Genomic DNA, 27,497 nt, shown 5'->3' on the forward strand with positions numbered 1-27,497 from the left:
AAAATCAAGATCCAACATTAGCCTCCTCCTTAGTCTCTCTCTGCCCTGGCAGGGATAAAAATAGTATCTTTCAGGGCCTGAGGGTGGATGGGGCAACTGTGAGCTTGTGGCTGGGCAGGGCAGAGAGCAGCTGCTCTCCACAGGCAAGGAAGGGGACATGAGGTCAGTGCATAGGCCGTGGGGATGGGATGACCCTGGTCCAGAGGAACTGAGGAGGGATACTTGGGAGCCAGCGAGAGTAATGGCTTTTGAAGTAAGCTTGACTGTCATGGTAGGGGGCTCCCCGAAATTCTTAATCAGAGTCTCTGCTGTGTATTAGAGATTCTTAACCTGTTTAGGGAGACAAGGGCTTCCTAGAGCAAGCAATGAAATGTAAAAACCACTTCCATGTATGTGGGAGCATCCATGCACACAGACAGGAATTCACAGCCATAGCACACACTGTCACATACACTGCGTATTTTTGTGTGGGGGAGGGGCTGGCATGGGCCACAAGTTAAAACTCCAAATGCAGGTTAGTTTACAATAAAGTAGAACTAGAATAAGAAACACAAATTCATCACATGTGAAAACAAGCTTGCTGGGTATGGTAGCACAGGCCTTTAATCTTAGGAATTGAGAAGCAGAAGCAGGCAGATCTCTGTGAGTTCGAAGCCAGCCTGGTCTACATGGTAAGTTCCAGGCCGGCCAGGGCCATATAGTGAGACCCTGTCTCGAAAAAAACAAAACAAAACCACCACCACCACCAACAAAAAATCCAAAACCCAAGTCAAAAAAACCAAAAACCTAAAAACCAACAAACAAATCAATTTTACTAAAGTTTGCTTGGGTCTTTCTGCAAAGTGTGTGGCATGCAGATTTGACGTCTGATGGTGAGGTATGGGAGGATTTCTACGTACCCACACCTTCTTCTCACTAAACAGAACAGCATGGCTTTTCCTACGAAACCACATCCAAGGCCTGGGTGCACCTGGGGAAGAATGAAAGGACCGGAGGCTTACAGTGGACAGACCAACCAACCCAAGGCCTCAAGACGTGGGCTGGGGACTGTCTATCTATACAGAGGGTGTACCGAGAGCCCTTCCGCTGGCCAGGGAACTTCGTGAGTTTTTGATGAACTTGTTCCTCTTTATCTCATTTCCTTCATCCTTTGCGCATTGCATACTCGCACACAACTTATGTTATTTATACCAACCCGGACTCGCGGGCCCCACCACCCCGACTTCAAATCTGGGACGCTCACACGCGCTCCAGAACTCGGCGCGCTCGGCCGTGTGTGGGTGGATGGGGGTGGGGGGGAAGTGGGGGGGAGTTGCGTGCGCGCCCTCGCGCACGGCGGGCACGCGCGCGCGCGCGCCTCCGCCCAAAGCAGCTTTTCCCCCCCACCCCCTCCCGTTCCCGGGCGGCGGGTTCTGAAGCGGCGGCGCGATGAGCTGGCCGGCCGCCCCCGGCTCGGGGCTGTGAGGGGCTCGGGGCCGGGGTGCGCGGCGGCGCGGCGGGCGGCGGACGCTCCTGCTCGGCGGCGGCCATGCGAGCGGGCCAGGGCGGCGTCCCGGGGACCGGCGGCCTGAGGGCCCCGCCGCCGCCGCTGCTGCTGCTGCTGCTGGCGCTGCTGCCCGCCGCCGCCCCGCGGTCCCCGGCCCTGGCCGCCGCTCCCGCGGGGCCCAGCGTGAGCCTCTACCTGAGCGAGGACGAGGTGCGCCGGCTGCTCGGTGAGTGGCGCCGCTCTCGGGGCCTCGTGAGCCCGCGGGGTCGCCGCTGCACCGCCCGCGCGCTCTCTCTCTCGCTCGCTCTCTCTCTCCCCGCTGCCCCCCTGCGCGTGTCACTCTAGGCCGCGGAGCTCCGGAGCCTCGGAGTCGGCGCCCCGGACCCGGGTGGCTTGCTCCTTAGCTTGCCGTGGGGGTGGCCCACAGGCCACGCTGCCGCGCGCGCGCTTTCTGGCTTAGTGAGTGGGGGACAAGGTGAGCCGGGCGCCCCGGGTGTGTGGCGTCCTGCACACCTTAGGGCCCGCTGGACCTGCCGCTTTGGGGTTTGTCTTGCGTTCGTTGGGTTTGATTGACCTGATGCTGCCCTTCCAGGCCGTTCGCCTACCCCTGCAGACTCTGAAGCCAGAGGGGAACTTGGCTTTGGCTCCCTCACTGGTTCCGATTACCTGTTTAGCTCCGTTGTTTGCGAGTTTGAAAAAAAAAAAAAAAAAATGATGGTCCCCTTCCCATGGAACTTGGTGGATTCTGAAAATCAGCCCTCCGAGGAAGGCCTGGCCAGCCATCAAAAGGAAGTCCCTGATAACTGGGGATACCCAACTTTCACCTTCTTTTGTGCAATAAGGCAGTACTTTCACTTGGTCTCAGGGTGTGGCGTTTCAGAGTGAAGGATTGGAACTGAAAAGGTTGCCTCCTAAACATCCATTTTCTGTCACTTTTGTTTTAATGGGCACACATGTTTCTCTCTCTCTCTCTCTCTCTCACTGTGTGTGTTTGTGTAAAAATGTGTTAGAGGAATTTCTTTTCTTTTTTGAGACAGGGTCTCTAGGTAGCCCGGGCTGTTCTGGAACCCACTATGTAGACCAGGTTGGCCTGAAGCTCACAGAGATCCATCCGCTTGTTAATGGACTTTCTTAAGGTCTGTTGAGAGAGTTCAGGCTTGGAATGAAATTGCTTTTAGCAGACTGTTTAGATAATGTTATATGTGTAGGTTTATACTCTTTAACCAAAGAGGAATTGTGTTTTTGTAATGTTCTATCTTAATCCCCTTATAGTCTGGTTGAACTAGCTGAATTTAGTCTAGCAGAATTGAAACTATATCTAAGTTACTCCTGGGGCATGGGAGAAAAAAGGCTTAGGAAAAATAACGATTTATAAAGCAGGTCATAGGCATGCTTTTGTGAAGTGTTGTCTTTTGTTGTGGTTGTTAAGAGAACTTACGTAATTGTGACATTATTGATGCGTGCTTCCTCTCCTCGGTCTCAGCCAGGATGGAAGTAGGGGAACAGGACAGCTAGCAGCCGACATGGACCGAGTCCTTGCTAGAATTTTGCTGTTACATTTTCTTTATTTATTTCTGTGTGTGTACTGTGATGTGTTCTGTGGCCGTTCAAGAGGACAACTTGAAAGAGTAGGCTGTCTCTTTCCACTGTAGGCTCCTAGGGCTCCAACTCAGGTGACCAGGATGGACAACAAGCGCCTTTACCTGCTGAGCCCAGTATGGACTTACACGTGGTCTTGTATTTCTTCTCAGTTTCTTTTTACCCAGCGGGGTGTCAGGGGAGATGAGAAAAGTAAGGCTTTAAGCAACTTGTTTAAGGTAACACGGTTTATTTCATTTATTATGTGTATAATATATACCCATACAAAACAGTTTGCTGGCTGCAGACTAAGTTTTACTGAAAGACGTGAAGATAATTGTTCGGATAGAAGTGTGCTGATGGCATGTTGGAAAAGAGACCCCTGCTCATTAGTATTTGAAGTGATTCCTGTGTAGCCAGGAACTGATTTTCTTAGGAGTATAGCTGAGTAGTGGCCGGCAGGTATGTCCAGAAGTGGGCAGTGTGCGGAGTGGAGGGGTGCTTGCTTCCCTAGCTACTCCTAGGTTCAGTGCAAATTGCCTTGTCATAGTACAGTGTGGTCTCTGGCTCTTCCTCATCCAGAGCCAGGGCCTCTTTCTGCCCCTTCATGCCTTCCTCAGATGTGCTGCCATTGAAGCACTCCTTGGCTTTGTCTGGGTGGCAAAGAGTAAGTAAGCGATGTTCAGGGCCTTCTGAATGTGGCTATTATGGTGTGCAGGACAGCTTGAAATAGTGCTTTTCCTATGCATAAAAGGTTATTAAATGCCTTCCAAAAGCTTAGATGAGCTAGCCTTCATTCTACAGTGCTCCTCAGACTGTGGGTTCAGGATGCCAAGTGAGAACTTAGAAGTCGGTAGTAACAACTTTGGTGCCCTAGCTGTGCTTAATAGGAACGTGGGCTTAATCCAGTCCCACATGCACATAGGAAAAAAGCAGTAGGATAGCAAAAAAGGGCTTATACCAGAAACCACCAGCACCCTGCCTTTGACTCCACTCCCCCAGTGGTCCCAGCTCTTAACTGTTCTTCTGTTTATTCCACCTCCTGTCCTCCCCCCCCCCTTTTTTTTCCTTTTGAATTTCTAGACCAGTGTGGAATGAACATTTGTCTTCTGGAATCATCCTTGTACTCTGTACTCTCCAGTGCAGGTTTTTTTTTATTTTTTATTTTTAAAGATGATTTATTTATTTTTATTTCATGTGCTTTGGAGTTTTGCCTGTATGAGGGTATTGGACCCCCTGGAACTGGAGTTATAGACAGTTATGAACTGCCATGTGGGTGCTGGGGATTGAAGCCTGGTCCTGTGGAAGAGCAGTGTTCTTAACCTCTGAGCTAGCTCCCTAGCCCCTCTGGTGAAGTTTTAAGTCAGCAGTCAGTATTGATACCACTGTGTACAAATACATTGCACTTTTCTGAGTTAAATAGGAACTGGTGGGGTCCCTACCAGCACCCTTCTGGTCTTCCCCAGAACAAATAATTGGATTTTAAACTTTTCTGATCAGTCTGCTTTGTGTCTGTGCGTATATTCCCTCAGGCACCCCAAGAAACACGAAGAGCGCCTTTTGATCCTCTCCCACTTCAGGTAGCACATCAAGACATCTGTTAGTTCCATTGGATTCTTCTCAGCGATGTCTTGATTTAGCATCATCCATCCTCGTGCTTCAGGCTTGACAGTGGTCCTCTGTACCTCTTCTGTCCCGTCTTGGTCTGTGTCCACCCCCCCTCCCCGAGTGTATGGATTCTCAGCAGAGTCCTAAGAATGGGGTGCATGGGAAAGAGAAATTATTTGAGGCCCTTCATGTCTGAAAAATTTCATTTTATACTTACACTTTGCAGATGGTCTGGCTGGCTTTAGAATATTAGATTGAACATGATTTTTGTTTATGGGTTTGACAGTATTTTCACTTGTAAGAATTTCGGGTAAAGGGTCCAAGGCCATTTCTACTTCCCTACCTCCACCCCACAGTTTCAAGAATTTTCCTCTGCATTCTGAAGTTTTATAAATGGTTTATTTGTTAATCTGGATGCAAAGCCTTCAGATTTAGGGAGTGTCTGTTCACATTTTAAATAATATCTTATGCCTATTTCTTCCTAGATATATTTTTTTCTGAGATGGCTGTCGTGTGTGTCTGTTGATGCCCTTAGAGTTGAGCTTCATTATTTCTTCTCTTACCTTTTATTTCTTTATATTGAAACAAGTGGACAGAGAGTTCTCCCTCTCAATTTTGTCTCCCAGCTTTCATTTAAAAAAAGATGTTACTGATGTTTGTAATTTTAAGAATCTTTGTCTCTACATTTCATTGCTTCTTGCGAGTGTTTTATCTTAATTTTCTTCATTATTACTTTTTTTGGCCTTTATTTTTAAGTGTTTGTAGATTCTTCTGTTTATGGTCCTAGATGTCTGATCCTTGGCTTTGTGTAGTGGAGAGTGGGATGCTGAGATTCACAGAGGGGAGAGAATGCACATGTGTGCAGCTGACTCCTGATGTCTGCTAGAATGCAGGTGGACTTCTCACTGGAAGCCTGTCCAAAACACCAGTGCAGAATTTTCTATCTAATTAGGGCTCTGCTTAGTGTCTGTAAAGAAGCCTCAGGAAACTTCCTGCCTCTGGAATGCTGGGTGATAAATCAGCTGCCAGGCTTGGGTTACCTGGTTGGGGGAGGAATGGAAGTTATCACCCTTCAGGCTGTAGACTCTGACTTCTGGTTATAGTTCCCTGCCCTTGCAACTCAATTTCCTTAGACCTTGGGTGTCCTACTGAACCCGGGGACCTGCTGCTTTGAGTATTTGCACAGTGTTTTCTTCCCTTTGAGGCCTGAGCTTCAGGGTGGCCTAGGTACCCTAGGCCTTGGTACCTCTAGGTAGTGATCTCTCCTCTACCTGCTTTCCATTGTGCAAAAGTTTGTTAAAATATATGATGTTTTTCTCTTCCTATCCTGGCTTGATATGTGCAGTTCCTTTACCATCTAAAGGCTTTGGTCATGCTTAGCTGTGTGACAGCAGTTAAGCTTGGGCCTTACCGAAGGTGAGATTTAACAGTTGTTTTGTAGGTGGTGGTCAGTAGCGGTGGACCCAGGGCTACTCGTGTGTGGTAGTAGTTACCCGTGTTAAATGCATACTCCTTGTAGGTGTGTGCTGTCACTTCCACTCTGTGTACAAGCAGGCTGCTGAAACAAGATTTCACAAACTGGAACTTTTAGAGGCAACAGAAATGTATGTTTCATGGTTCTGGATGCTGGGAAAGCCAACCTCAAAGTACTTGGTTTCTGGGGAGGGCCTGTTCTCTGGTCCCTAGATATCCTAGTTGTGTTCTCACACAGTGGGAGGGTGAAATGAGCCCTGTGGTCTTCGTTACAAGGGTACTAATCCCACTCCTACGTTTATTACTTAATCCTCTCCCAAAGGCCCTGCTTGCTGATCTGCCCACCATGGGGGCTAGAATTGTAACAAGTATTCTGGGGAGGTGCAAAGGTTTTTCTGTAGCAGAATGGGTTCTTGGTCCAGGCCCACTGCCTGCAGTCCTGATGGAAGTCTGCCTGTGTCTGAAGACTCCTAAATCTTTGGAGCATTTAATCTCTGTGTGGTTTTCCCATGTCACTAGGCCCTGCTTCACTGCCCTTATTACTGTTCTCAGCAGACTACAGTACTGGCTACAGTGTCCACATTTTAACTATGAGGACCGTGATTCGGGTGTTGTGGGCGTTGAGTAGAAGGACAGGCCTTGATGTGCCTGAATCTGGATCCCTGCTCTTTCCGAAGTCGGCCCTGGAGCAGCTGCAGTTAAGCTGGAGCTCAGACAGTGCTGGTTTGCGGTCCTGGTTACTGTCAGTGTCCTCCGTAACTGCTGGAGCAGTGCCAGAGGTTTGGGAATAAGATGCTGGCGGGTGGGAAGGCGTGGTGACAGTGGCTGTGATAGGGAGCTGTGGTCCATTGCGGTGAAGACAGCTTCTGAGAGAACGAACCATTTAAACACTTCCTTTGGGTAGCTTGCGTCTCCTTTCATACTAAGCAGCTTCTGGGAAAGTGATGTTTGTTCACATCTTATTTAAAGTCAGTTCACACTAATTTAGACATTTGCTCTTCAGAGCAGACTAGGGAAAGAAAATTGAAGCCAAATGAAGTATTACATGTTGTAGAGATAATCACTAAAAATGGTTAGATTTCTTTCCTTGAGGAGCTGAGGATTTTGTGGGGAGATGGTCCATGCAGGTCTGTAGCTCTGAGATGAGAGTTACATCATGGATTGATACGTCATTGGAGGAGTGGTCACTTCTGACTGTGATTGATAAGGGTAGGTGATGGCAGGGTTACTTTTCGCTGTATATGATGGAGGTTGTCCTTCTTTCCTTTTTCTTTTTTTTTTTTTTTTTTTTTTTAGGAATGATTACTGTTACTTTTGAGAGAGGAAAGAGAGGCTTGGAGAGTTTGGGGAAAGAGATCCCAGGAAAGAAAACAACATCTTATCTCAAGGTTGAGCTGGAAGAAGGCAGAACAGAGTAGTTAAGGCCAGGCACAGAGCGTGGCGTGGAGTGTGGTGGCAGAACTCGGAAGCGGCTGGGATGAGAACAGTGAGAGGCAGAGAAGACAGCTGGGAGGTCAGTGGCTGCTGGATTAGGGACATGAACTGTTCCTTAGGGAATGGAAAGCTACTGGAGCACTTGGGCGACACTCTGGAGGTGGAGGCGGGATCGTCATCAGGATTCCCAGGCCATCCTCGTATATGTGAGACTCTTAACTACGCACCTTCCCACTCCACAAACAAAACAACAACCAAAACCCAACCAGCCATACACACCGGAACAGTCGAGCTGAACTTAGGAAAGGAGAGTGCAGTCAGTACTGGGTTATAAAAAGATAAAGTGTGGCTCCGTGTCCATAGTGAGGCACTTGCCAAAGTGCATGGGTTGGAGGAGCTGGTGAAGAGGTGGGTTGGATTTGTGAGGAATTTGCAGTGAATTGGGAGGTTCAGCAGTAGTCCTGAGGCCTAAAGAGAAGGTATTCTCTAGAGTCCACATTTTAGATTAGGGTGTCTGAGCCAAGGGACCCTGTCTTTATGGGAAAGGCATTTGAAAAGAAAAATGTGATGAGCCAAGTATTCTTCCTTGCCAAGCTCTTCTCTGCTCCAAAATCTCAGGCCAAATGCTTGGTTGGGGAAGGGTAGTGTCCTCTCCGATGGTGGCTCTGGAGTAACCTGCCACAGGGCGGCTTTGGCAGGAATGGGTTAGCATCCTGAAGTGAACCCTTAACCCTAGGCGTTACGTTGGGGTTGGTGGTATTGGCACAGCTTAATCTGAGACCATGTGTTCTTCATTGGTAGAGTGGGCTGAGACATTGTGCAATTGTGGGTTTGAGTTTCTTTCCCCCTCCACATATGGGGAAAAATTCTGTCCAATTATGGCTAAACTTGTCCCCTGTGAGTCACGTCCTGAGTTAATGAGCCAATTCTGAAGGTGCTGCCTAAAATGCTGCTCGGGTTTTAAGGTTCAGTTCAAGAGTAAAGGGATTCAGTCAGAACTGAGAAGCTCCCCAGCATTGCTTTGGGGTTTTGAAGCTCTATGTTACTGTCCTTACAGCTCTTGCCAGCCCGAGAGATAAGAAAAACCTGCACTTGAGACCAAACCATTAAGTTACTCTGAAATTATAGTAAAAGTACACTTTTTTGTGTGTGTTTCTTGTTGTAAGTATGTTCTAATCTGGATGTCATTAAACAAGGTTCCATTGTGTAGGACTTCCTAATATGTTACAACTGTGTGTGGAGGGCTGAGCTGTATAGTAAATGCTTACTGAGGGTTTGTTTTGCTGTTCCCAGCAGTGACAGTGCTAAGTGACTGTCATTCCTAGGGCACTAAGCTGGAATAGAACGCACACAGCTCTTAACTTGGTTGATACCTGTAATCTAGAGAGAAGGAACACATCTTCTGTGTGTCAGGTACTTCACACATGTCCTTCAGCAATGTCAGGTGGCAGTGTTTACTTTTAAGCAGATAAAACTAAGATTCTGGGAAATTACGGAGTTTGCTGGGGGTCTCAGATTCGTGCAGTTGTGCAGCTGAAGTGCATGCTTTCCATCCTGTTGCTGGGAAGGTTAGCAGTCTCCTGGGCACCCACCGAAGTCAGAGAGCTGCAACAACATGCATACTCGTGGATGAGACCTTACCAACTGGTGGAGTGATTTCACCTTCTGATCCTCTGTCCTCCCCCTCCCCTTCCCAAGCCCTGCCACTTCAAGTGTTCACTACTCCTGGTTCATGTGGTGCTGGAGGTCAGACCAGCTGTACCAGCTGAGCCAGGTCCTGAGCCCCTGTAGTTGATCTGAGATGGAGCTCAGATGACTGCCTCCTGACTTCTGAATGCTCTGCTTTCATTGACTGCAGGGTGCACAGCTTGTAACATTCGCAGCTGTCTTACTGCATGGTCCACAGACTGCTTTACCCCTAGTGGCTGCTTCAGAGGAAGCGACATCCGCTGTTACCAAGAGGCGATACTGTAACAACACAACCAGCACAGCGATTCAGCTATGTAGTCCAGCTACAGAGGTGCTGTTGTGAAAAATGCCAGTGGTTTTCCTGGAGGCGGGGGTCTGCAAAATAAGTTTGCATACTTTGCCAGAAAGTTCTTAGGTTTGGGGCCTCACAGAACTGGTGAAGTTTCTGGATGTGTCTTGAGTCCCATAGAAGCTGCCACTTGTTACATTTTGTATTCTTAATTCCTTTCTGAATTAAAAAAAAAAAAATTATCATGGGGCTGGAGAGATGGCTTAGCAGTTAAGAGCACTTGTGTTTGCAGAGGACCTGGGTTTGATTCCTGGCAACTACATGGTAGCTCACAACGGTCTATAACTAGTTTCAGGAAATCCAGTGCCTTCTTCTGTACTCAGGCACCAAACATACATGTGATGCTCATATGTACGTGTGATCAAAATACTCATATACATAAAATAAATCTAAAAAATTTGAATAAAAATTGAATTGTTTCGGGGGCTGGAGAAAGGAGTCTGCGGGTAAAGCATGTGTTGTACAATCCTGGAGACCTCAGTTTGGTCACCAGGACCCCCGTGGGAGAACTGACTCTAACAAGTTGTCCTCCATGCACAAGCCCCTCCCCATAAATGTATGTATGTATGTAGCTATGTAATTAAAATTCACTCTGCTATGAACTTTTGGGCTTTGAAATTGTACCCTGTATTCACCACATTATACAGCATATAGAGACTATGTTATATACTAAGTAGTTTTACTTCCCTTAAAAAAAAAATCCTAATGGGAAGAGGGACTGCCTCTGACATAATCTGATTGGCCTGCTCTTTGATCGCCTCCCCCTGAGGAGGGCGCAGCCTTACCAGGCCACAGTAGATGACAATGCAGCCACTTCTGATGAGAACTGATAGTCTAAGATCAGAAAGGAGAGGAGAACCTCCCCTATAAGTGGACTTGGGGAGGGGCATGCATGCAGAAAGGGAAGGAAGGGTGGGATTGGGAGGGGAAGAGGGAGGGGCTTATGGGGGGTGCAAAATGAATAAAGTGTAATTAATAATAATAAAAAAGTATTTTAAAAAATCCTGTGAAGCAGGGCAGTGGTTGTGCAGGCCTTTAGTCCCAGCACTTGGGAAGCAGAAGCAGTCAAACCTCTGTGAGTTTGAGACCAGCCTGGGCTACAGAGTAAGTTCCAGGCCAGGGCTATATAGAGATACCTGTCTCAAAAAACAAACAAACAAACAAACAAACAAAAAAATCCCTCAAAATTTTTGCCCTTGAAGTTTTTTTTTTTTCCCTCTTTTTGGTGTGAAACAAATGGTGAGAATTTGAATTGGTCCCTCTCATTATAGTATTGAAATTAAGTCTGCTTAATATCAAGTCATGTCCATACCCTGACTTAATATACTTGCATCTATTAATAGTCATTGTGATACTTGGGGAAAAAAATCCTGTGAAGGGACATTTATAACAAAAACCCACCCACCATACAAAACCAAAGAGCTGAGAAAAGAAAATTTCCAGTAGTCATTTTTCTGAAGTCCTCTTTTTCTTGGTCTCCTACATTGTAGTTCTCATTTCTAGAAATTAGATTTAGTTTTTCTTATTATCTTTATTACTTATTCTATGTTTCTGCTGACATTTTTGGCCATGTTGAATACAGTTATGTTCTTAATACTAACATCTCTGTGCCTATTATGGGTTGGTTTTAGTTGATTATCTAGCACTCTGTAATTTCTCCTTTTTTGATATGGTGTAAGTGTGTGCGTGTAAATACATATTCAGTTGGGTGGTAGATACTGTGAATATCTCTGAGTGCTGACTGTGTGTGTACATGTATGTTACATTTTTTGAGACTGCATCTGTTGCTTGCCCTAGAACTTGTAAAGGCTCAGCTGCATGGCCATCCGGGGAACCTCCTGACCCCACCTCCTCAGTGCTGGAACACAATGCCTGCCACAGTGCTAAGTTTTCATGTTGGTGCTGGGATCTGAACTCAGATTCTTGTGTAGCAAGTGTGGTACCAACATTTCCTCAGCCTGCCTTCCTGCCCTTCTTTTTTTTTCCTTGTCTGTTTTTGCTTTCGTTTGTTTTAGAAGACACTTGTTCTGTAATTCAGGCTAGCCTCGAACATGTGATCCTCCTGGTTCATTTTCCCATGTGCTGGAATTGGAGGTGTGTGCCAGCATGCCTGGCTGCGGAACATTTATGTATTCTTTTAAATATTCTTGGATTTTATTCTGGGATGCAGTTAAATTAGTTGGAAACAGTTCGAGCCTTCTGGGTGTTGCTTATAAGGCTTGTTGGATGAAACAAAAGCACCACACAGTAATCAGGCTCATTATTCCCACTAGCGAGTTAAGATGAAACTTCTGTGCTTATCCCCAATGAACCATGAAGCGTGAGGGCCTCTAGTCTGGCTGCTGGGAATGGATCCAAATTCTGAGTGCTGGGCAGTTCACTTTTACCCTTTTTCTGCCCTCGCCTGGTTTCCATATATGCTTGCCCCAGCATGACTCAGATGAGCATTGCAGGGCAACCCTCCAGATCTTTTTCACTTTGTTTAGCTCTCCTTTCTAATAATCTGTTCTGGCACCACATCTCTAGAATCTTCTCTCTCTCTCTCTCTCTCTCTCTCTCTCTCTCTCTCTCTCACACACACACACACACACACACACACACACACACACACACAAACACACGTATATATGTTGGTTTTTTGAGACCAGATCACACTCTGTAGCTCAGGCTAGCTTCTTAAACTCACAGCAACCTGCTTGCCTTAGCCTCTTGAGTACTGGGATTATAGGTGTGTATGACAAGCCTAGTTTACCTTTGTTGCCTCAGTTTCTTTCTTGAGCCATCTGTCCATCTGTCTGTCTGTCTATCTATCTATCTATCTATCTATCTATCTATCTATCTATCTATCTATCTATCATTTGTTTTATCTGTGTGCACACACATGCCACAGCATTCACGTGGTCAGAGAACAACTTGAGCCAGTTTTCTCTTTGCACTGTATTGAGGTTTGGTCCTCAAACTCAGTCATCAGACTGTGCTGAGTGGTCAGCTGCTGAGCCACCTCACTTGCCCTCAACACTCTTCTCTGCACGGTAACTGGAGCTCAGCTGCTTGTGGTCTTTGTTCCGGGGATCATTGTTGCCTGGTGATGGGCACTTTAAACTAGTGGATCAGATGTAGCCAGTCTTGGTTATTTCCGACGAGAGGATCAATCAAGCCCCTGTTACTCTAATTAAATGCTTATTGTTGGTGTCTCCCCTAATGTTCGTTCCTTAATGATATATTAGAGGAAAGAAATAGTCCTGCTAAAAGAAGCAGTGTGTAAGGTTTGGATCTGTTTGTGCACACACACTTGTGAGCATATGGTAGGTAGCAGGTGTAGCAGGGAATTGGGTTGGAATCTGAGTGAGTGTTGATTCCACTCCTTCCTTCCACTCTATGTGGGTAGGCACCTGTGGTGGCCAGTCTTGATAGTCTGCTTGACACACCTGGAAAGAGGGAACCTCAGTTCCAGAATTGCTTCCACCAGCTTGGCCTGTGGACATACTTGGGGCATTTTCTTGATTAATGATTGATTTGGGAGAGCCTAGCCTACTATGGGCTGTGTCACTTTTGGGCATGTGGGTCTGGGCTGTATAAGAAAGCTCTTTGAGCCAGGTGGGGCCTTTTATCCCAGAGCTCGGGAGGTAGAGGCAGGCGAATCTTTGACTTCAAGGCTAGCCTGTGTAGGAGAGTGTCTCTGTTTCTCAGTGGGTTCTGCTTCAGTTCCTGCCCCGACTTCCCTAGTTGATAGATTGTGACCTGTGGGTTATAAGCCTAAATAAAATCCTTCTTCCCACGTTGTTTTGGGCCATGATGTTTTTCACAGCAACAGAGCAGCAGACTGGAGTAGCATGTAAATGTTCTGTGTATTCCTTTTTTATTTTTATTTTTTTTAAATTAAGTGTGGTTTTCTTTCTCCTTTTATTTTTCAAGATTTATTTAGTTTATTATAGTATACAATGTTCTGTCTGCATGTACACCAGAATGCCAGAAGACGGCACCAGATCTCATTATATAGATGGTTGTGAGTCACCATGTGGTTGTTGGGAATTGAACTCAGGACCTTCTGGAAGAGCAAGCAGTGCTCTTAACCTCTGAGCCATCTCTCCAGCCCCTGAGTATTCCTTTCTGCGTGTGTAAGATGGGCTGCTCTCGGCACAGGTGCTGTAATCCATTTGCTATGCTGCATGATCCTGGCAACAGTTTTAGTCACTGGTGCGGATTTCAGTATCTTTGCATTAAAAACAAATATCCCAGACATTTTGGGCTGCTTCATTTCTGGTTGGGCTTTGCTAAGGAAGGAAGGCTGGCACATCTGTTTGGGTATGAGGAAGGACTTGGAGTAAGCTGCAGAGCACAGAGAAGGAACCTATCTGACATTCCCCAGGAAAAGCCAGATGCCTGTAGCCCCTGAACCCGGTTTCTCACTTTCACCTGCACAGGAAACACTGTCTGTGGCCTAAGCCAATAGACCACTCATACAACCCACTGGAGTGGCTATGATTTGCCAGTAGTTTCTTTTTTGTTTTCTTTTGAGACACAGTTTCTCTGTGTAACAGAGTCCTGGTTGTCCTGGACTTGCTTTGTAGACCAGGCTGGCCTGGAACTCACTGAGATCCACCTGCCTCTGCCTCCCAAGTGCTGGGATTAAAGCACCACTGCGCACGGCTGTTTGCCACTACTTTAACAGACCAAGCCTTAGGTTACTAGGTCACTTATATATTTGGTTGGTTGCCTGTAGTAGCAGTATTCACCTACACTTGTAACATGACCTTATTTTAGGAGCATAGGCTATATTTTTGGTGAATTGAAAAAAAAAAAAAAAAAGGAACCTGTCCTTGTGGAACTAACTCTTGATAGAGAGCTTGATTTGCCTTTGAAAAAATTCATATAGTTTTGAAATTGAATTCCTGAGCTAGTACCTTGCTGCCTGTTGCTGGCAGGGAAAAGCGATACTTCTGAGTTCCCTGTGTTTTATGATAACAGCATAGATGATCAGGCAAGTCCGAGTCAGTCCAGCCTCTGGGGTAAAGTGTGCTCTGTTAGCAGTGGGGCCAGTGCTTTCTTCTATTAAGTCAGGGAACAATGGCAAACTATTGTCCAGAGTCTCTGTCTTAAGGTGCTGGGGATTCTGACTCTGTGGCAGGGAGGCTGTGTTTTATGCCTTAGTGCTGCAGCATGTATGACCTTAAAAAGCATTTGGGAAGTGCCTTTCACACTTTTGACTGTTGTACAGATCATATATGATCACAGTTTCTAGGGAAATGATCTTATGTATTTTTCTTTTGACCCATATTTTCATTGGAAGTAAAGTGGTTTTTTTTTTTTTTTTTTTTTTTTTTTTTTTTTTTAAAGTCTTAACCATTTGCTACAGTATTTGCTGGTTGGACCGGACAGTGCATCTATTTGAAATCAAATGAGCTTACTTTTCCTTCAAGTCTTCATAACTTCTTCCAGAGCACCAGCAGAGACAAACCAGAACACAGCATTTGAGATGGCTTTGAGTTTCTGTGATGAGGTATTACAGAATTACCATGGGTTTTGTGGAGACAAATAAAAGAGGTGCAAAGTGAGGGCATAGTGATGGTTTGTTGTTAAAGCACCGTGCTTGCCTTGTGTTCTCTGTAGGCCACTGTATACTGTTAACTCTGTTCTGTCAGGACATTTAATGTTAACAGAGAAGTACATGAAGCAGATACTGAGTGTGGTTGGGTAGTACGTCAAAGTTCTCAGCTTGTATGATTTGTGCTTGAATAGCCACAAGGCTTTGAAGACTGTACTTTTTAATTGTGAAAAAAGAATCTCCTTACCTGCCATCAGGCCTTGGCAGTTCTCTGCTGTGAGCCACCATGTGAATGCTGGGAACTGAATTCAGAACCTCTGTGAGAGCAGCCATCTTGCCAGCCCTGGCAATCTCGGCTGTATGTAGTTAAATACTGGTTTTCAGTAAATTGTTTGGGGGTACCCCTGGTGTTACTAGATTTACTAGATTTTGATGGACAAACATATATTTTCAGTTTATTGGTTTATATAAAATAGAAACATTTGAAGTAAGAGCTCTTTATGTTCATTTTGCATCAGTAAGTGTATTCAGTGGTTTAAAATACATTGATTTTATATAGACCTAGAAAATTGTCTTGACCTCATGATTTTTTAAAAAAGGTTTTGATTAATATGTGATGGTCTCATAGAATTCTTATGTTTTGGCTGACATTTGAAAACTACTGCTGATGTCATAAAATTGTAGAATTTTTCAGTGGTGGAGGGTCTTACCATCATCTGGTCTACGTCTTTTGTTCTATAGTTAAGAAAGTTGACTTGCAGAAGGTGGCTCAGGGATTGAGTGCCAAAGGCCACTCAATTGCTTGTTCTCAGAGCCAGGAAGAGAAGTCTGCACCGTGAATGCCGCCTTAGTTCTGTCTCCACAATGTTACTTCTGTTTTCTTATTTTAGCTGATCCCTGACATTTCTAAAAATAACTTTTTCTTAAACCCTGTCTTTGATGTAGTTGATTTTTATGCATTTGAGGTTGAATGCTACAAGTACACCAGGTAGAGGAGGTTGCCTGTCCAGTGAGCAGCTCTCAGAACTGTGTTCTGTCAAGTGCTATGAAGGTGGCACTCTTTACTGACTTGCAACTTGCCAACAGAATGACAACATTGGAACTGGTTGTTAACTGTAGTAGGGTGTTTTTTTTTTTTTTTTTTTTTTTTTCTCTCCTGGCCCCAAGATCCTGGGATAATGACTCAATGAGACTCAAAATATACTTACAAATATGTAGGCCATATAGCTAGGCTCTTCTCTGACTAGCACATAACCTAAAATAACCCATTTATTCTAATCTACATCCTGCCACATGGCTGGTTACCTCTGTTCAGGTACCATTCATATGTCTTCTTCACATCTTCCCAGGTGAATCACCTGCGTCTGGCTCTATCCTAGAATCCTTTCTGCCTGCTGGATGTCCCTCCTTCAAGTTCTACTCTTTCCTATAGGTCATAGGTTTTTAATTGCCAGGCAATGCATCCAAACAATAGACAAGATATTTTCTCTATAATTGACTTTTAAAATCATTTGGAAAAGATTTTAGTTAGTGGGTTATTATAGTCTGTATTAAGTTGGACAGGCCACCCTTGATTTAAATTTGAGACTTAACCCTGTATAGTGAAAAAACCAAACAAAACACCATACATTTATTGATAGGGTCATGAGAATTTTGCAGGAATCATTTAAGTTTTTCAACATCAAATATGGGTTGTTTAAAAATCAAATTATAAACAAATGTTATCCTTTCTTAGGAGAGAGTAACATCCTTACTTTGCTGGAATTGGTAACAAGAAACTTAAATCTGGTTAATGAAGTTGAACAGTTGAACTATTTATCTTAAGTCAGAATGGCGATATTGTGTGCATTCTTAGGACAAAATGCTACCTAGTCAGTTCATGGCTGTTGGCCTTTGCCTTGTCTTCTTTCACAGACCCCTTTTTACATTGCCTGTTTATTCTACTTTCCCTGTGTTGTTCCCTCCTCTCCTCCCTCTTTATATGGTAGAATCTCAGCTCTTGAGTCTCCTCTGAATCTCCATAGTGCTGCTGCTTTTCAAAAATCTGTCTATCTATCCTATCTTTTAATCATCTATCTATTATCCATCCATCTGTCCATCTGTCCGTCATTTGTGTGTATGCACACTATGCACACACAGAAGAACTTTTTGGTTTCTGGGGATCAAACTCAGGTCCTCATTGGTGGCAGGTACCTTTAAATGCTGAACATCTCACTGACCCTGTTTTATATAAGTGGATTCACACACTGTGTTTTTTTTTTTTTTTTTTCTGGCTATTTTCATGTAGCATAATGTTATGGAGGTTCACATATATATTTTTATTCTGTTTTTATACCACAGTTTACTTTTCATCTGTTTATAGACATTTGAGGTGTTTACACATTTTGGCTGTTATGAATAATGGTATTGATATGCAAGCATTCTCAAGTACCCAGTTGGGTACATGTTTAAATTAGATATATCCTTAGAACAGAATCGAGATCATTTGGTAACACTGTTTAAGTTTTTGAGTCACTGCTAGGGGCATTTTCAGTGGTTGACTGTTTTGCATTCCTGACAAGACTGCAGGGGTGCTATTTCTCTGAGCCTTTGCCAACTCTTGCTATTTTCTGCTTTTTTGGTTGTAGTTATTCTAGGCGGTGTGGGATACCCTATTTTTGTTTTGACTTTCATAATATTGAACGATGTGGATGGAGCATCTTTTCATGCGGTCATTTGTGTCTTCTCTGGAGAAATTGGTGTTCAAGTCCCTTGTCCATTTTAGACTGGAGTGGTGTCCTTTGTTGAATTGTGAGGGTAGTTTATATATCCAGAATTTACAGGCTTCCCAGGGGTGATTTGTAGGCATCATCTTCTATTCTTTGTGTTGTCTGTTTTTTTGCAATAGTGGGTCTTGTTTTTTGGTTTTTGCATAGAATTTAAACATTTTTATGAACATTTACTTATCTACATTTTTTTTTCTTCCTTCCTTTGTATGTTTTGTTTTCAAGACAGGGTTTCTCTGTGGAGCCCTGGCTATCTTAGAACTCTCTCTGTAGACCATGCTAGCCTCAAACGCAGAGATCTGCCTGCCTCTTGCCTCCTGGGATTAAAGGTGTGCGCCACCACCACCTGGCTTGGCTTATCTACCTTTTTATCCATTGCTTATGCTTTTGGTATCCTATCTCAAGAATCCATTACCAAGGTTATGAAAATAGGCTTTTATATTTTTTCCAAGAGATTTATGGTTTTAAGTCTTCTGTTTAGGTCACCTATTTTGAAATAATTTTTGTATGTGGTGTGAGGTTGGAATCCAGCTTCATTCTTCTGACTGTGAATACCCAGTATTTGTCAAAGGTAAGTAGTCTTTCTTTGGCAAATGATCTTGGTACCCTTATCAACACTTGAGTCTTCAATTTGGGGGAGGGGTAGTATCGAGACGGGTTTTCTCTTTGTAGTCTTGGCTCTCCTGGAACTTGCTCTGTAGACCTTGTAGAGCTGGCCTTGAATCCAGAGATCTACCTGTACCTGCCTCCCAAGTTCTGGGATTAAAGGTGTCCACCACCACCTCCTGGCAAGTCTTAGGAGTTCTATAACTTTATTTCTGGCCTCAATTCTGTTATGTTAGAACCATACTATTATTATTTTCTAACTTTTTGGGATTATAATCACATCATTTCCCCCTTCTCTTTTCTCCCTTCAGCTTTCCCATATATTCCTCATTCCTCTCTTTCAAATTCAGTCTCTTTTTTTTTATTAGAGAGAGACACAGAGAGATCAATCCTAAATACATAAATTTAACCTGCTCAGTTTCTATAATGTTACATGTATGTTTCCAGGGCTGATCACTAGTTATTGAATAACCAGTTGGTATGCTTGTACCTGGGGAAGACTGCTTCTCCGGCTCTCAGCGTTCCTTAATTGCTTATAATTGTTTCTGTAGAGCTGAGACCTCGTGAACTTTCCCTCATCCACTTGAGGTGTCTGTTGTTGCTGTGCTTGTTCAGTTCCTGTCTAAGCAGTCACGTTGGTGAGAATTTATGGATGTAGCTTCTGACATTCTCACAGCAAACTTCCCTCTGGTTCTCAAAAATCTTCCCTTCCCCTCTTCCACAATGATTTCTGAGCCTTAGTTGTAGGAGTTTTGTTATAGATACAGCTGTTGGGATTGGGCTCCTTAACTCTGCATTTTGGTTTTGGTTTTCTGTAATGATTTCTCTCCATTGTAGAACAGAGACGTTTCCTTGATGAGGGCTGAAGATTTAAATATCTAGACTGTGCTTAGGGGTTATGCTGGTTTAATAGAGTGGCAGCTGTAGGCTGTCCTCCAAGACACACGACTTCATGACCTCTGCGTAGTTAGCTAGGTTTCCAGGATCAGGAATGACTTCCTTCTTGTTGAACAAACAGGTCTTAAGTCCAAATAGGGAGTGTGTTGGTCACCACCACGGTAGGTGTGCCGCTACTGCACAGTTTTTATCTAAGTAGCTTTGTAGTCAGTTTTGGAACTGTGAAATGTGGTCATCTATACGTGTGCTTTTAAAAGATTGTTTTGGCTACTTGGAACAACGTTGCAATTCCATATTCATTTGCGGATCTATATTTCTGTTTGTGCATAAAAGGCAGGTGGAGTTCTCAGAAGAGATTGCACTGATTTTGTACATTTGGGTTATATTGCCATTTGACCAACCTTGTCTTTCCACCCATAAACATGCAATGTTTCCCCCTTTATTTAGTTCTTTCTGTGTTTGGTAATTTTTCTTTTAAACTTAGTCTTTCACTTCTTTGATTACGTTGCCTCCTAGGTATTTTATCCTTTGGGATGTAGCTATAAATGGAATCGGTTTCTTAATTTCCTTTTTCAGTTGAGAAACCAGCTCTTATCAGGCCTCTGTCTTTCATTCTAATGTTTTGCCTCAGGATGACGACTCTTTTCTTCTGTTGTATGATCTTTACTGTATATGCCTTACGCCCATTAGTATTGGAATCAAAGACCTCTACAAAGTGATCCCCAAAGGCTATTTTTTAAATCTAATTTTCTTTATTTACCTTCCTTTATCTCCCCAATATCAGAACCTATTCTGATTTTCTTTCAGCTGTTCCTTTTTGGACCATGATGTCCACAGTTTCTTGGAATCTTTTCTAAAGCACATGTTGGGGTGACTAACCATTTGGTTCACCCTCTTCTTGTTCGGACTCAGCTCTGAGCCTTCCTTCCACTACCTTTCCTGGTTCCTGATCTTACAGCATTCCTCTGCTTGTGTCTTGCAATGAAACTGGCTCACTAACGCATGGTGGACTGTGTTATTTTCCTCACTGCCTCACCACCATTCCGAAGTGTCTATTTAGCGTGGTTGATGCTTGCCCGACTCTCTCCATCATCAGAGCCTCTGCCAGCCCCTATTTCTGAGCTCAGTCTGCATTTAATTACAGTGATTACAGTTGAAGCATTGATAATTGGCAACAATTGGGAAAGGGTAAATTGTATTATCTTCACTTGCTTTTTTTTTTCTTTCAGTGTATGATGGGAAAGGAAAGAAAAAGATTAAATCCAGAAATATAAAGTATAATACTCCCTATAAATTTAATATTTGTAAAAAAAATCAAGATAAAATAGTTAAGAAATTTACATTTCCTTAATTTTATTTCAAGGCTATCAATGCAAAACATAGTTTTTTATTGACCATTTGGAAAGTATATATTCATAAAGAAGAAGAAAAATAGTAAACATTCATTACCAACTTTTGGCAAATAATCTTTCTAGCTTGCTTTCTGCATTCCTGTTTTTCTTTACGGAGTGAGCTCTTACAAAGGTGAGGAAACCAGGCAGATTGCACTTCATAAACTACGTGTGTTTTCTGGCTCTGTGTCTTCTCACCCACTGCTGGGCGAATCGTGTCCTGGACATTCGTTGCCTTATGAAGTTGATTGTGCATTTCTTTACATCTGATAACTTTTAAAATTAAAAAGAAAGTACTGTTTATATGCATAGGGATGGATGTGACACAGGTGTGGAGGTCAGAGAGAAACTTTCAGGGGTTTCTTCTGCTGTGGATCTGGGTATTGGATTAGCTGACCAGGCTTGTCTGCCAAGTTCCTTTACCCACCAGGTCGCCTCAGTCAGCCCAGTGTTTTGTTTTGTTTGTTTGAGATCACTAACTAAAAACTCGGTATGTATCTTAGATGCCTTGAATTCCGCACCCCAAGTGCTGCAATTACTAGTGTGTCACCAGCCTGGCTGCTGATAATTTTATATAACTGGTGGATGATTTGAGAGAAGATGGTTTCTATAGTGTACCATCTTGATGTGTGCCTTAATTATAGCTATACTAATTATGGATGTATGTGTCTTCTATTCTCTGTATATTAATTTCATACCTCACTTATACTTAACATTGAGTTCTTTATATTTCTATGTTTAGAAATACTTTACATTAAAAAGATTTATTTATTTTTATTGATGTGTATGATTGTTTTTCTGCATATATGTGTGTGCGCTCTGTGAGTGTGGTGCCTCTGGAGAGCAGAAGAGGGCATTAGATCATCTCAAACAATAGCTACAGATAGTTGTGAGCCACCATGTTGGTGCTGAGAAGGAAACCTGGGTTCTCTGCAAGAACAGTCAGTGCTCTTAACCACTGAGCTGTCTCTCTAGCCCCAGAAACACTTTACATTTTGATTTAAATCAATAAAGATTGGCAGTTATTTTATCATCGTGTGTCTCTCCCCAGTGTAAATCATTCTCTGTTCCCTGTTAAAAATGAAAGTCTTATGCTCTCTTAGTATGATTTAGAGTTACCTACTGGGTATGACTGTGTAATTGTCTGTTTTCTGAGGCCTCTGAGAATAAGCTTTCTTTGCACAGGATCAGAATTTGTCTGTTAACAGACTTTCTTGCTGGTCTCCCCCCACCCCCCGAAAACTCTTGCTTTGTTTCAGCATTCTGGGGTTTTCCATGCAAGTCTCCACAGCTAGTGAACAGGGCCAATCTGAAACTTTCTTTCCCATGAATCCCCCATCAGTGCTGTAGGTGGAGATTCTTCCAAAACTTTGGTCTTCTGTTTTGGTACTTTACCATATTTTGTTTTTTGATATATCTTGATATTTTAAGGGAAGGTGTAGGAAGGCCTTTCATTTGCTAATGATTTGTTATTACAAGTGTCAACTTTAATATACTGAAGATGATGCTTCACAATAATTTTTTTAATTGAAAAACATTGATGGGGGCGAACATGTACAGCCTTTCTCCTAGATCTTATAAGCCTCAATTGATTAAAATATATATATATCTTAGTTGCTTTCCTGTTGCCATGAGGAGATACCATGACCAAGGCAACTTAGAAAAAGAAAGCATTTAAGTGAAGACCTGTTTCCAGTTTTAGAGGGTGAGTTCATGACCATCATGGCGGGGAGCAAGGCAGCCAGCAGGTGGGCATGGTATTGGAGTAGTAGCCGAGAGCTTTCCTGATCCACACCCACAAGGCCCACAGAGAGCTGACTGGAATGGCATGGGCTTTTGAAACATTAAAGCCTGTCCAATATTACTAGAGAAGCCACTAGACAGATTGTGAGATTATGTTCTTCTTGTCCTGATCATTTTAATGTACCTCAATATGGTGTCAATCCTAGAGTCTTGACTCCCAATCATTTGTGGCAAATGGACGTAACTTATGTTCCAGAATTTGGAAAACTAAAATATGTTCATATAACAATTGATACTTTTTCAGGATTTATCATGGTAACTCCCTTAACAGGAGAAGCCACCAAATATGTTATAAGTCATTGCTTAAAATGTTTTGCTACAGTTGGTGTTCCTTCCATTATAAAGATTGATAATGGCTTGGGATATACCTCCTCTAACAAGGCCACACCTCCCAGTCCTTACCAAACAGTTCTATCAGTTGTGGACCAAGCATTCAAATATATGAGCCTATAAGGGCCATTCTTATTCAAATCACCATAAAAAGTAATTGGATTTTGGTTTTAGTGAGTTGCAAAACATTATATGCATGTCTTTAAATGTTTTTGAAGACCTTTAATTTTTTTTTCTAGTTATATTTCATAGAGAATGTAAACTTTTTAGATGAGTGCAATCTATATTGTCCTGGCTGGCCTGGCCTGGAACTCATAAGTAGGATTTACTTGGCTCTGCCTCCTAAATGCTGCGGATAAAGACATATACCACCAAGTCCACCTTTTATACAAAACTTGAGAATAAAAAGAAAGGGTACATAAAAATCATTCATAATCCACTGTTTACATTCAACCACTTAGTATATTCTGGTATTCACTTTCTTTTAAAAAAATGGAATATACATAATGTGCACAGTCACATATATGTCTAACTTCAATTTTTTAGATGTGTATTAAACACTTTTAGGTGCCAGGCATTTTTGAAAATTTGCTGCATATTGTTTTATCTTTCCTGTTTTCATTTAGTGTTAAGTTCTGTACAAAACTCAATTCCTTACACCGTGTTCGTAGAAGCTCTGCTTATGGTGTCATAGTCTTTTTTAGTGTTTTTTTTTTATTCAGTCCTTTCTTTTCTCCTTCCCCCCAATTTCTCCTTCCTCCCTTTCTTCTTCCTCTCTCCCTTCCTCCATGTACCCCCTCCCACTTTCTTCTCTCGCTCTCCTTCCTTCCTTCCTTCCTTCCTTCCTTCCTTCCTTCCTTCCTTCCTTTCCTCCTTTCTTTCTTCCTTCCTTTCTTTCTATCAGAGTTATTTTTGCGTAGGTGGGACCAAAAACCAGTTGAGGAAGGGGAGACTGATTCTGCCTTTACATTGGAGAAGGTCCAATCTGTCACGACAGGGAAAGCATGGCAGCAGGCTTAGGCAGGCAGTGGCTTGTTCACATGGCAACGGAGAGGAAGCAGAAAAGGCAGGCTGGAGCCAGTGGCTGATACGGCTGACAGAGGCCTGCCTGCTCTTAGTGACCTGCTTCCGATAGGCAGGGCCTGCTCCTTGAAGGGTCCCTCCACAGCCTTCAAAATAGAGGCACAAGCTGAGGACCTAGCATTTAAAGCATGAATTTGTGGCAGTACACCAGATTCAGACCATAACAGGTGTCCAGTGTATTGCATGGATGAACAGTGACTGACTGAATTACTGAAAGGCCGTAATCCCTGGGGATACTGCCTTTAGATGGTCTTCTACAAAGAAAGACATGTTTAGAATCATTGTTTTCTTATAGATGTGACTGTTTTTCTGTTTTGTTTTTTTTTGTTGTTGTTTGTTTGTTTTATTTATTGTAGGTTTTTTTTTTTTTTTTTTTTTTTTTTAAACAGGGTTTCTCTGTGTAGCCTTGGTTGTCCTGGAACTTACTCTGGTCTTGAACTCAGAGATCCATCGTCTTTTTCTCTGTCTCTTAAATGCTGGGATTAAAGGTGTGCACTACCACCCAGCAAGACTGTTGTTTATTAATTACTGCTGTCTTGCTAGGAATTTATACTACTTAGAACTTTATAGTCACAAAGTGCTGCCACACTCTGCCCAGCATTCCATGCTATATTTAAAGAACATAAGCATTTCTGTTATAATATCAAATCCACTCCTAAGAAAACTTTCAAGAGTGCTTATTCACTAAAAATAACAGGATTATGGTGAAAAGAAGGTTCAGGGCAGACCACTCAAGACTTCTACTATTTCAGACCAGAGAGCACTAACAATAGCATAATTGGTACCTTATGAGGTAAGGTGGGTCGCCTAGTCAAACCACTTATTGTGGCTAAGGCTGCCTGAGAGCAGAGCAAAGTTATTAAAGTGTGAGAGGATGGAGATTGCAGGCCTCATGCTCATGAGCTGTGGGGTTGCCCTAAGAGTGGCAGAGAGGAAGTGCAGCTTGCTTTGCCAGGAGCCACGAACAGGCCAGACTGTGCTTCTCTGGGGGGAAAGTCCTTGTGCATGTGTTCACCTTTAATATTCTTGAAATGGAGCCGAAAGAGCCCCAGCTTGGCAGGAGCTGAGGTGGTCAGAGGGTTTTCCCATCGGAATAAAGGATTCTCTTCCTGGACCAGCCGCTTTGTTTTGTTATCAGAAGCAGAGTTCCTTATTTTCCTGGGAAAGTATTGTGTTGAAATTTGGAAGTCAATTACTTATGACCATCTTTTTCCTGTAATAATTTGCTGGTACTATCCTATTTTGTGATTCAAAGGTTTTTTTTTGTTGGCTTTTTTTTTTTTTTAGGTTAAAAAAGAGCTAAAAATCTTTGAGTGTTGTCTTTCACTCCTTGCAGAAAATTTAGATAAGCTTATATAAAATGGGATACATAGATAGGCTTTATATGTTCGCTAGATTGCTCTTTAAGGAATACAAAGATGTGCTTGTGGTAGAGTACTTGCCTAGCCTGGGGAAGGTCCTGAGCCCAATCTCCAGCAGCACGAAAAACCAAAGAACAAAACCCATGCGTGTGCACACATGCTTACCTTGGGGCTGGAGAGGTGGCTCAGCTGTTAAGGGCACATACAGTTCTTGCAGAGGTCCCAAGTTCCGTTCTCAGCACCCACGGCAGGAGGCTAACCAGCTACCTATCAACAGCCAGCAACTACTCCAGGGGCTCCAGTTCCCTCTTCTGGGTTCTGTAAGCACCTGCACTCACATGTGCCCATACACCCCTCCCCCCACCCCCAAGAGAAAAATAAATTCTTTATATACAGTTTTATGACCTAGACCCAATCAAGATATTGAACATTGCCATTATCACATGGAGGTTCCTTGTAATCTAGCCGGCCACAGTTCAGAGTTTTATCACTGTATTAGTTCTGTATGATCTAGACGTTTTATCTATGTAGAGCCAAATAGTTGGTATTCTCATGTGTCAAGTTTCTTTCACTCTGAGAAGTCCATCCTTGTTACAAAGACTTTTTATTGTAGAGAAGTGTTCCATTGTTGAGTGTAAACAATCGGTATCAAGTTTATTGTCTGCTGAGGACATTTGCAGTGTTTCTATTTCTGCGTAGTAGTAAAAGGCCTATGAACATCTGCACAAGTGTTTTGTGGAAACAGTGTTTTCATTTCCTTTGTATAATTACCTCAAGTGGAATTGCTGGCCATAGAGTAGGTGTGTGTTTAGTTTATAAGCAACTGTTAGCTTTTCAAAGCAGTTGAGCGTTTTCCATACTCCCAGGGACCTTCCTAGCCGACTTGCCAGCATCAATTGTAGTTATTCTCTTGGGTGCCAGTGGTTTTCATTGTACTTCTAACCTCTGTTTTTCTGAAGATTAATGATGTGTTTTAGCACCTTTTCACATTCTCATGGCTCCGTGTATATCTCACTAGGAAATGCTCTGATCTCCCTTCTACAGTGTGGTTGAGAGCAGTTTACTTAGGTCTTGAGAAGAGGCCGGGCCTCTTCAAGCCCAGTCCTTGTGGTTTCTCTGCACAGTCCTATCGAAAACATAGACTATCTTAGAAGAAGGCTAACCAGCATTTAAAGGGGCAGCAGGTCTTTTCCCGCAAGTGGAATTTTTTCCTAAAAGCACTTGTCTAGCACAATTTCTCCACTACTTGCTTTTCAGTGTTTAGTAGATTTTCATGGTGTTCTACACATAAAATGTCTTGTCATTGGCAAGGACCCCTACTGTGAAATTGAGGAGGAGGACATTCTTACCTTGTTAATGATTTTAGAAGAATTTAAGAATTCACCATTGAGGGTGCTAGCTGTATGGCTTTGTAAATGCTCTTTACAGACCAAGAAAGTATCTGTCCATTCATTATTTTTGTCTCTTTTTATTAGTATAGGCTTTCAATCTGAGATGCCCTCAGTGTTTTATTTTGAAACAGGGTCTCGTGTTGCCCAGGTTGGCCTCAAACTTGCTAAATAGCCAAGGATGACTTTGAACTCCCGACCTTCCTGCTTCCTGACCTTCCAGCACTTCCTAAGTGCTGGGATTACTGGTGTGAGTCACCACACCTGCCTTTATTAGTTTTTCCTTTTCTACTAATGTGATGAATTACTGACTTCTTAGAGGTTACTTGGTTATGATATGCTTCCCCTTCTACATACTTTTCATATTTCGTAATTGTTCAAATCACGAGTCCACCCTTTGGGTTCTGAGGGGCTGTTAGTCTGTGGCTGTGACTGTGGGTTGTCTTTTCCCTCTTGTTTGTTGCAGTGTTGTGTCTTTTGTGTATAGAGAGTGGCAGTTGTAAGTTTTGTTGACTAACGAGTGAGTCATTTCATCTTGAGTTATATTGTGTTGTCACTTCTGTCTCATCTGTCTTTTTCTTTTTCATTACTTGACATATATTTCTGAACTCTGTTTTAGTCTTGTCTTTATAAATCTATCTAGCGTATGCAGACTTGAGTGAGTTTTTGTAAACATTTTATTTATTATTTTTATGTGTATAGGTGTTTTGC

The 27,497-nt window shown here is 43.1% G+C and overlaps 1 protein-coding gene across 2 annotated transcripts in view; it reads left to right on the forward strand.

The window, feature by feature from the left end:
- The first annotated feature begins 1,372 nt into the window (after positions 1–1,372).
- Ryk (receptor like tyrosine kinase) overlaps positions 1,373–27,497 on the forward strand; it is a 78,346-nt gene continuing 52,221 nt past the window's right edge. For both annotated transcript variants that reach the window (XM_055629847.1, XM_055629848.1), the window contains exon 1: positions 1,373–1,712. In XM_055629847.1, coding sequence (XP_055485822.1) covers positions 1,529–1,712 — 184 coding nt within the window. In that variant the 5' untranslated portion in view covers positions 1,373–1,528. The remainder of the gene's footprint in view (positions 1,713–27,497) is intronic.

This window comes from Psammomys obesus, unplaced genomic scaffold (assembly GCF_907164565.1).
Source record: "Psammomys obesus unplaced genomic scaffold, mPsaObe1.curated_primary_1811, whole genome shotgun sequence".
NCBI lineage: Eukaryota > Metazoa > Chordata > Mammalia > Rodentia > Muridae > Psammomys > Psammomys obesus.